The sequence below is a fragment of the Rhamphochromis longiceps genome, linkage group LG7 (assembly GCF_057381845.1).
Source record: "Rhamphochromis longiceps isolate RC_006_pf linkage group LG7, R_longiceps_female_GT1.1, whole genome shotgun sequence".
NCBI lineage: Eukaryota > Metazoa > Chordata > Actinopteri > Cichliformes > Cichlidae > Rhamphochromis > Rhamphochromis longiceps.
In genome coordinates this window covers 44,944,571-44,955,299 of record NC_140563.1, presented here as the reverse complement: position 1 = coordinate 44,955,299, position 10,729 = coordinate 44,944,571, and the positions used below count along the sequence as shown (strand labels likewise).

The window sequence follows — 10,729 nt, the reverse complement described above, 5'->3', positions numbered from 1 at the left end:
TCTCTGCACAGGTCACTGATCTTTGGTTTAATTGTTTTTAGAAAGCGTCAAATAAGGCACAGTGAAATGTAAAAAGCACAGATGAACAAACTGTAATAAAAAAAAGCCAATATTGTAGATTCCAGAGTAAACGCATGGCTGAATGTTGGAGTGAGATTTTCTTTACTCGCCTCCACAGAGCTCGAGCAGGATTTTGCGGTAGTCACCAGATGTGTCTCCCTACGGGGGGGTGGGGGGTAAAAAGGAAAAATTAGAACATATTTTTACAACTTCAAGGCTTCTGAACCCCCCCAAAATTATCTTAAATATTGTCTTGCAACATTTCAAAACAACATAAGGACATTACATAAAGTCAGAAGTGCATATATTACACCCCAGCTGATGTATTGCAAAGCTTTTGCTGACGAAAGGGCGTTACCGTCTCCTTTCTTTGGTGCCTCACCTTGATGAAGGAGTGTAGAGTTTTTCCATACATCTTCAGGAACTGTGCTTTAATGTCCAACATGTCAATCTCAGCCCTGGCTACCATTATCCGGATAAGGACACTGTCTGTAGTGCCCAGGCCCTGGAAAGAGAGAAACAAAAACTGTATTTGTACTGCACTGGACTCTGCCGCAGACTATAACAGCCTCGGACTGATTTCTTTTTGGCCTAATTCATAATATATTATGGCATACAGTGCTGTGCAAAAATCTTGAGCCACTTTTATTTTTATATCTACCTACAAGAAGCCTGACTTCCTTGTACAAAGTAGTTTTGAGCAATCATTATTCAGGCTCTCTGAAGGTCTTTCAGATTTTTTCCTTTGGACAATGGTTGATTTTTCCACTCATTTCCACTTTCACAGGGATGTTTTTTGTTTGCTTGTTTGTTCAAACCATTTAACACTAAATTATGAATTATAGAAGCATAAAAAAAATCTAAGGGAAGCTTAGCAAAGAACCAAGTTTAAATTGTTGTCTTTAGGCATTTTGTGACAGGCTACAGTAACAGCCTGTCACAAAAAATGTGTTTGTTCCAAAAAACACAATTTGCTCCTTTTCTTTTATTTGAACCTACAAAAACATAATAATAATAGTAATGTCAAAAATAACAACGTTTGACAGGCGTGAAATTGTATTTTTGTACCAACAAGGTGCTATTAGCTGAAACCTGGGCAAATCTCAGCATGCCGTGCAGCGTGTCCTTAAAAATTTGGAAGAAACTGTGAGAACAAAAGAAAAAGTGGCAGGCTTAAGAAACCATCTACATCAGATCAACAGTATCTGAAAGTCATGTCCTTAAGAAATTTAAAAAAAAAAATCCAACAAAGACCTGATGCAAGGCTGGCTGCATCTCAGGAAGTAGAGGGTGTCGTCTACCAACTGAGTGGTCGGTGGTTTGATGCATGTCTGTATGGCTAAATATTTTTGGGAAAGATATTGAACTCCAAGTTTCCCCTGATGCATTCTTTAGAGTGTGTGAATGTTAGACAAGTGCTGTTTGAAGAAGGAAAAACATAGGTACATAGGTAAACAAAAGTGTTTTATATACCATAGTGGGCCATGTGCCACAGGACCTGAAAGATACATCCCGCCCTTCAGCTGATCAATCTATTGTCTGCCATACCCTCATCAGAAATGAGCTCAATAGCTGTCAAGAAGCCATTAATGGTGAGGTCCAACTTCAACATTAATGAAGCAGAGAACAGGAAAAAAGACAGCCAACATCCAGAGTTGAACTATACTTGCAGACTTTTTAAAGAAATTACAAGAAAAACTGTCTGAGAGAGTTCAGGCTGTGTTGAAGCATAAAGGTTGTCATACCAAATATTGAATTTGCAGGCTCATTATAATTGCACAAGCTCTGTTTTTGCCTTATATGCTGTATTTCCATGTATGTTTGAACACATTTGAATAAATCTCTGAATCCATTTCCCATTTTCCTAGCAAAATATACAGAAATGAGGGGTGACAGGAGGCTTTTGCATACAGTAGCACTTAATGGAAGTAATTCTTTATATTTGTGGTTGTTTTATGATAGAACTGGAAGTGGAAGAAAGAAAAGTAGCTATGTATTACTGCATGAAATATTTACCTTCATTGATTTGTATAATCGCTCAGCAAAAAAAGCCGGCTTGTTCCTGATGCATTTCACTGCAAAGTAGAAAACAAATCACTGCACATGAGATGCAAATCGTAGTGTATGATGCAGAAAAACAATTTATTCTACTTGGTTAATATATTAAAAAAATATTGTGAACAGCAGCATTTATTTGATCTCTTGTGACTGAAGAGTAGGCCTTAAGTCGACCTGCAATTCCTCATTTTGTGCATTTTTAAATATTTAGTGTCAACTGATCAGTGTATTTTTGTGTTTCTGCAATAAACTTTATACAGACCACCTGGTAAATCAGCAGCAAATATTGTAAGCTTGCTTATTTATTTATTTTCTGTGCTAATTTGAACCCACGTGTATCTTAGACTTCATCTGAAGGATCACGTAACTGAAAAGACACACCTATAGCCAGAAAGACGTCTTCCAGGCAGCCAGACATCTCCCTCTTGATGCTCTCCTCAATGTCTCTCCCAGAAATCTTCTGATACTCCTGAAACACTGGAGTGGGACATAACGTGATTCATAAGGAAGTTGCCAATAGTGACCTGATGACTCACTAATTAAAAGATTATGTGATTTAACAAGTGATTTTGGTCATAAATTTGATATAATCATTAACTGAAATTCCTTTGGTGGCCAATTTAAGGAAGTAAGGCAATGCAAAGTATTTTCACATGACACCAAGCACTTATAGTACCTCGCAGCAGATGGTTTCGGTTCCTCACACAAAGCACTGTGAGGAATTTAACCTCATCTGTGCCCCATCGAGCCTCACCAGCCTCATAGATTTCCTATAATCACAGACATAAAATTGTTTATCAACCAGTCTCTACGCCTGTGTAACAGGCGAGTTAAATACACCATTTTTCCCTTATGACCTGAACCTTTACCTTGGCATCTTGAATAGCCTGGGCCTCGTCCACATTGGTGCTTTCATCCCGTCCAGCCTGCAAAACAGGAGATGCGTCAGCTCAAGAGAACGTGCGTACAAGATTAAGCAACAGAAAAAAGTAATATTAACTGGTTATTTTATTATGCAGAAGTGGCTCATTCTTCCTCTTCCCTGAAGAATAGATATTCGATAAAGGTCCAACTGACATTTTACAAGTACGGCTGAACCTGCTAGTAAATACCAGGAGGTTAATACTTCATACTTATAATCTACACAGCTTGACTTTGTTCCATTTGACAATGGTAGTATTTGCGATGCTGCATGCAAATATCACACTAAAGTCCAAAATGTTTGGGTTTCCTTACTTTTTTGATTGCTAAGATGCTAAAGGTTCTAAATTTTAAAACAAGCCGAATTTATTTTTCTGTTGTTTATTTTCTATGAATTTTAACTTAAAGCTGTCAAACAGTGTCCGTTCTTTGGATTAACACAGTTTAATAAAAATGCAAAATAGATAAATATTCACTTATGTCAGCTTTGTAAATGATCAGACGTCTGATTAAAGCTTTGTAAACAAACTGGAATAGAACAGCGGTTTGCTGGATGAGGATTTAGGGCACTTACATCAGAAAATGTTCAACAAATGACTTTTTTTTTGTTTTGTTTTTTTGTAACACGGTTTGGAGATACAGTGAAGTTCAGATAAGCATTAGAAATATTAGAAACTTCAGTTGGTCTGGACGGTATAATTGCTTGTCTACTTTTGCGTCTCTGGCCAGTGTTTCGCACACTGAATAACACTATAAAAAAGGTTGTGGGTCAAAGTTTGCTCACCGTGAGTAAAGAGACCAAAACCCTTTGAAACATTCCAGATGTATCCCCAGTTACAGCATCTTCCAGTTTCTTCTCATATTCTGCCATTAATAAAAAAAAGACATAAAATCATGTGACATTGTACTCTTTTAGTTTTTATTTTAAAATTACACTTACCACTAAACATGCAGTTCACTAAATGTACATTAGGCTCTGTTGGTTGTTAGTACTCGTAGGAAAGATGCTGTTAAGTTGCTACTTGCTCAACTAGTTCAGTCAGTCATTAAATGTGTCAAACTACCGTCAGCACTAATAACAGCTTCTCATGTAAATATTAGCCATACAGTAGATCAAGACTGAGCACTCTGGAGGATTCTTGTCGATGGCTTATACCGCAGGAGGCGTGTTAGACATAAGTAATATAGTAGATTCTCAGATTTCTACATTATGAACAACAGCTCGTGGGAAGAATAATATTTACTGCAGGCTTAAAAGGGAGCCATAATCCAGATTTCTATGAGATTCAAACAAAACAAAAATAAAAAACAGATTCGGAAGCCAAATATTGACATTCACGTTCAGTTAATATTCATTCTTTTTAATCTAAAATTTCCAACTGTTATGCTCTATAGAAAAACACAACAAAGCAGACAAATCACTCAAGGCAAGGTTACTGAAAACCACTTTATAAATACTTTCCAGCTACTCTCATTTCACCCACAGAGGAACAATTCAGCAACAATAAACCGCCACACAGAGAGCAGCAGTGGCTTTTATGAATAATTTACAGCATCCAGTGTTTTCTAATAAAGGAGGTCATTGCAACTCCTAACAAAACACAGAGTTTTGTTGGTGCTACATAATATCATATATCATTGGTACCAGCTGGTAGGGAGACCTGACGAGGTGACACTGTTACCTTTCTTGTAGACGTCGTTGATGACTTTTACTTCCTCGTTTGACCTTGAGGCGAGGATATCGATGAGACAAGCCTCTTCGGTTCCAGCCCCCTGTAATAAATCAGTATTCCGTAAGCTGCACATTGGGAATTAAAGGAAAAGGCTGGCGGTATTCAATATATTTGTTATTGTCACATAATACCACTTCCTGAGGTTGCCAGTCCCAAGCAAATTTCTTCAATATTTTCCCCAAATCACTTCACACTGTTATAAACAGTGCAACTGTTTAAGTATACATGTATATAAGTTGAGCTACGGATTAATACATATTTGTAAAACAGCAGAGGGCTGATACTGTGTGCAGGATTAGCTCAAAATAAACTACAGTATGTAAATAACAGCAACCGAGGTGTGTCATTCAAAGACTGTGAACATAAATGATAATTTGTGTGACATAAAAATAACAGACTTGGCATACACAGATAATACATGTTGACCTTGGGGACAATAGGAAAATATACAGGCGCATTACTAAAAGACTAGCAGCTCTATCAAAAACCTCTTCAATCACCTTCATTGCATTTCTCAGCTCGTAGGCATCGTATACAGGCGCCAGCATCAGCAGACCCAGGACAACACTCCTGAAGTTCCCACTCAGCTCTGAGGACAGATCATCAGCCAGGTCCTGAAGGGGGATGGAAACAGATGAATGTTCTTATTGTTTTAAAGTTAGCCCTGCATTTATTACTTCTAGCCTGGACTACTGTAATTCAGTATTGTCATGATGTCCTAAAAACCCTCTGAAAAGCCTTCAAATGATTGAAAATGCTGCAGCAAGAATACTGACAGTCTACAAAGAGAGCACATTTCTCCCATATTGGCTCCTTGTCATTGGCTCCCTGTTAAATCCAGAATCAACTTTAAAATCCTTCTCCTCACATACAATGTGTTGAATAATTAGAGTCTAGCTTATGTACTGTATCATCCCGATAGAGCACTTCACTCTCAGGATATTTAAAGTAAACCGGGAGGCAGAGCTTTAAGCTTTCAGGTCTTGCTTCTGTGGAACCAGCTTCCAGTTTGGATCCAGGTCTCTACAGCGTCTCTACTTTTAAGATTAGGTTAAAAACCTCCTTTTTGATAAAGCATGTAGTTATGTTGGAACAGGTGAATCTAATCCTTCCTTAGTTATCCTGCAATAGGACTAGGCTGCTGGACAGCTTTACACACCTCTTTTCACTCTCTGTTTAATCATTAGGTATTATTAATCTCTTGCCCTCCACAGTGTGTTTTTGTCTTTTTGTCCCTCCCCTCACCCCAAACCGGTCATGGCAGATGGCTGCCCCTCCCTAAACCTGGTTCTGCCCGAGGTTTCTTCCTGTTAAAAGGGAGTTTTCCCTTCCCACTGTTGCCAAGTGGTTGCTCATAGGGGGTCGCCTAATTGCTCAGGTTTTCTCCATATTATTATAGGGGCTTTGACTATGGAAGTAGAATATAAATCACCTTGAGATGACTGTTGTTGTGATTTGTCGTGATATAAAAAAACTCAAGTTGAATATTTGGGGTGGCTGTAGCTCGGGTGGCAGAGCAGGTCAGCCACTAATCAGAAGGTCGGTGGTTCGATCCCTGCATGCCAAATATCCTTGGGCAAGATACTAACCCTATGTTTGCCTACTGGTGGTGGTCAGAGGGCCCGGTGGCGCCTGTATCCAGCAGCCTCACCTCTGTCAGCGCAGAGGGCAGGGCAGCTGTGGCTACAATGTAGCTTGCTATCGCCAGTGTGTGAATGTGTGAATGTGTAAATGTAGTGTATGGACTAGAAAAGCGCTATACAAATGCAGGCCATTTAAGTGAATTTATTAGGCTGTGTCAGTGTAACAAACACAGACTCTCTACAACATTCACTTGAGTGAAATGGATTTATGTTGACCATGACTTCACTCATTCCAACAGCATTTGGGTCTCCGCTAGAGGGTGTGGTTCTTGGAAAGAGTTTTGGTGAAAAGAGGAGCTTGTTCCACTCAGCCCCACCCCCTCCCCGTGTGGGTGTCCGCGTGTGCAACATGACTCACTTTTCCTGACTGCAACAACTCTGCTCACTCTGCTGTTCCCATAGCTCCCCTCAGTGAACTTTCAGTTGCTTTTAATGACTTTGTACCAGATGTGCAGTGTGTACAGTGTGCAGGGAGATAAATATTATCTTAATATGTCAATACAATAAAGATCTCAAGCTTCCCGTTTTGTTAATATATTGAGCCCCATAATCAGGAAACAACCGAAGTGACAGTGGGTAACACACCTATGTGGGTTCAGTCTGTGTTTTTTATTGACTCAGACCTTCCTCTTCTAGAAAACTCACAAGCCCCTCTCCGTATTAGCCTTTATTTGCAAGTGTTATTCATTTCTGCTTTGCAGTTAAAGGTTAACTTGCACCTTATCACTTTACCCCACCTAAAATAAGGACAGTGAGAGTACACAGCGGAGTAAGAGGCAACACATCTGCTGTTATTGCCAACAGCATTCATCAAACTCATTTATATATTATTACTGTATTTAAGATGCAAAGGCACATCTTCAGTTATGAATGGACTACTTTTGCTGCATCTCACCTTCCCCACTGTTTGTTTGTAGGCAATTTTGATGCGCTGCCTCTGGGCAATAGTACGGTGGGCCAGGATCTCAGTGATAGCTGCCTCATTAGTGCCTGAAAGAAATTTCATAGACTCAGGTTATGTAATCTTAACTGCTGTCAATCTTGAAATAAAAGGACCATATTTATTTCTTTTGCTGGAAATGCATTTAAAAGCATAGGTTTGGTCATTTTATGTAGGCCGTAGAGTCGGGCGACACTGCTGCAGGCCTGGAGATTATCCTAACACAAGGTTGTTTGTTCCCATGGCCATAGAAACCATCTGTTTCCAATGGAGCTCAAACAAGAGTCAGGAGAAGATTATTAGAGTATCAAACCCGAACAGCTTGAACATTCCTCTCCATGAATTTGCTGAATTTGTTAACACTACCAAATGCTGAATGTTAGAGGGGATCTACATAGCACCTACACAGTATCTCCCTGCTTGGCTTTAAAACAGCATAATCCATGACAAAGCTAGTCTACTACTACAACCTGCATGATAAGCAAGACTCATTTCCTTCCTTATCAGGAGTGAAAATGTTGCAAAACACAAAGGTTAAAGATTAGTCACTGTCAGAGTAAAAGATTACCAATCAAATGGACTATAAAGGAAACACTATGATACCCCATGACTGCGTGAGCACTGCGCAATGTTGAAATTCGTTTTCAAACTTTCCTTCAGAAGAAGGGCGAGACCAAGGAGAATTTATTTTCTCCATAGAGGGCTAAGGATATCTTTAGCTGATGGTCAGTGGGTGACAATGGTGTTGGATCACTCACCAGCTCCTTTCATGGATTCTCTAAGCTTCTGGGCATCTGCGTCGGGATTAAAATTAGCAGCTTCAGTCACGGTTCCACGGTTTCCGATCTGATTACAAATGACAAAAATACAATTATTAATCTATTAAACAGAAATTAAATAAGTAAACACAAAGCTTAAAGTACAACTCAATCATTTTTCCCATTCATGCCATTTTTAAATAATCTCACTATGTACACGTGAAGGGTTTGACATCAATTTGTTTGAACTAGTTTAACACATCTGTGTAAGAGCCAATTTTAAAGCCAGTATCCATTTCTCAGAAGCTTATCTGCCTATCGCAAATTTTATCTTTTTCAATAAGTAGAAAAATAAAGATATGCAGATGAGCATTTGTAAACATTTTACAGAATTAATTAAAAATATGTGTAATAAAGTATGTCTGATTATTGATCATTTATGCTAAAGTCAAAGGCATATGTGCTACAATGCATAATTATTCTTCTATTCATGAGTGTTAGATTATTTTACAGTTTTAAAAAGCAGGATTGAATTGTAAGGGCTCTATAATCTTGTTTAGGGGACTTGCATTGAACATAAAAACAAAAAAATTAAGCAAAACAAAACTATTTAATAAACTACCTTTATCACGGGTTGCTGAACCTTTAACTTGTCTTTAATTTGAATGCTGTGTCGAAAGTGCAGTGACTCCCTACCGGTGATGCAAATTCACACATGAACGTGCAGCTGAGAGAGACTTACTGCTGCCATTGTAGGAAGAGTGTAGATTTTCAAACTGGAAGTCCTGAAAGCTACAAAAGAACAGATTTAAAAAATGCACAATGAGTACTTTATTACGTTGCAGGGGCAGGAAGATGTTACAGGTTTTAATGTGGCCTTCGTTAACCTTTGATCAATATTGTATACAGGTCATCATCTCACAGAGGGTTTCCACCACACGACGTTTCGTCACAGGTTCTCATGTGTCCTACATCTGTGGTGGTTTCCCGGGAGCTTATCTCATTAAACGTGTTTGTTTGGATACACCTGTAATTACTTCACTGAGAGGAAACCTAGTACACTCCCACCTGGTTTTATCCCTGTGGAGATCAACTTACCCTGTTCACTTCCATCCACTTATGATCCGGCACATTAAATGTTTTTACCATAAATTATACATAACATGACTAATCTCCCAGTATTTGTCTGTGGAGATATTTGATATTCAAACACGGGAGCCTAAACTCTGCACTTAGGGTTAGGGCCACACCTTAGCGGTGTGTAATGTAAATATGAGGCATGCGATTCTTGCTGTTGCCAAAGCGCAATAGTGCAACCTAATGTAGAAATCCTCATTTGCGTGAACAAACCAATGCCTTGCTTTTCAGGGTAAACTCTTGCACTTGATCGTGCATGGAGGGGAAAAGTTCTAACAACTGCTGGATTATAGTTTTCCTGTTAGTAAACCTGTTTGGGCTGCTCACGCTCATTCTGATTCTCCGAAAGCGAGCAAGCGAATTGTCAGTGAATTCACATACAAGGATAAACTAAAAGCTGAAGCTCAAAAACGAAATCGACTCATAGTGCCAAAGACATTCTTGAAACTGAAACTTATTGATCGATGCCTTATAGATCTATGGTTCAGACGTGGTTAGATACGAAATATAAAGAGTACATCGCGTCGATTAAAAAGTCAGGAAACAGAAGACTTTACAGTTAACTTGTCTTAAACTCAGTGGGCACACCCTACAGACAGATAGACAGAGGAGCTCCCGCCTAATCTCCACGCTGACAAAGTCACACCGCAAAACAGCGTAAATAAATGACTGACCGGTGCTAAAGTATAGCTTACCTGTCCCGGAGACAAAACTACTGAGCCTGAAGTCAGACACGAAGGTAGATCGTCACAGTACAGCGAACTCTACAGCTTATAACTACCAGCTGTTTTTCTTGCGCCTCCCACGGACGTCAGTTTTTTGCAGGGTCGTTCGCGTTTTGAGGTGCGTTCGCGGAATGTCGGCCAAGGCATTGCTTTGTTCCACTGCAGAAAAAAAAATTACCTTATAACTCAGAGTCAAAATTTTGAGATATGCAGGTACATTTTATGTCTTGTAAAATCTATTGTATACGGAGCCCCCCAGGGGACATGGGAAAAAAAAAATTAGGGAGGAAAAAAAAAATTAGGGAGGAAAAAAAAAAATTAAGACGGACTTTTGCGAGATCTCGCAAAAGTATTGCGAGCGCTCGCAAAAGTATTGCGAGATCTGCGAGATCTCGCAAAAGTATTGCGAGATCTCGCAAAAGTTTTAGCCGCATTCTTCGGAGGCCGCCAGCTCGAAGCCGACCGGGAGGTCGAGGCACGATGTGCCGGGAAAGCGGTGTTCCTCCCGGCTGTAGTAGGTCTCGACTTCCCGTTAGCTTCGAGCTAGTGGCCGCCAGCTCGAAGCCGACCGGGAGGTCGAGGCACGATGTGCCGGGAAAGCGGTGTTCCTCCCGGCTGTAGTAGGTCTCGACCTCCCGTTAGCTTCGAGCTAGTGGGTGTCAGATCTCCAAAAACGTCGGAGCTCTTTTGCAAATATGTGATGTCTTGTAAACCGAGCAGGTATCTGACGTTTACACAACTACATTCACGCCTC

At 39.8% G+C, this 10,729-nt stretch overlaps 1 protein-coding gene across 2 annotated transcripts; it reads right to left on the bottom strand.

The window, feature by feature from the left end:
• anxa4 (annexin A4) lies at positions 1 to 10,093 on the bottom strand. 2 transcript variants are annotated; one of them, XM_085413830.1, is made up of 13 exons: positions 9,946 to 10,093; positions 8,856 to 8,905; positions 8,114 to 8,201; positions 7,311 to 7,405; positions 5,273 to 5,386; positions 4,722 to 4,812; positions 3,824 to 3,903; positions 2,988 to 3,044; positions 2,795 to 2,888; positions 2,500 to 2,595; positions 2,077 to 2,135; positions 443 to 565; positions 1 to 219 (listed from the first exon to the last, which is right to left on the bottom strand). In XM_085413830.1, the coding sequence occupies exons 2-13, from the start codon at positions 8,862 to 8,864 to the stop codon at positions 163 to 165; spliced, it is 963 nt and encodes a 320-aa protein (XP_085269956.1). In that variant the 5' UTR covers positions 8,865 to 8,905; positions 9,946 to 10,093; the 3' UTR covers positions 1 to 162. The 2 variants fall into 2 exon arrangements, with proteins under 2 accessions (XP_085269956.1, XP_085269957.1); XM_085413831.1 differs by lacking the exon at positions 9,946 to 10,093 and having other exon boundaries at positions 8,736 to 8,862.
• Positions 10,094 to 10,729: the final 636 nt, after the last annotated feature.

Excerpts from the sequence above, each read along its gene's own strand:
- anxa4 (XM_085413830.1), bottom strand. Across the intron at positions 7,406-8,113 it reads AGAATCCATGAAAGGAGCTG|GCACTAATGAGGCAGCTATC; the intron begins GTGAGTGATCCA and ends AATTTCTTTCAG. Across the intron at positions 2,596-2,794 it reads CCGAAACCATCTGCTGCGAG|TGTTTCAGGAGTATCAGAAG; the intron begins GTACTATAAGTG and ends GTCCCACTCCAG.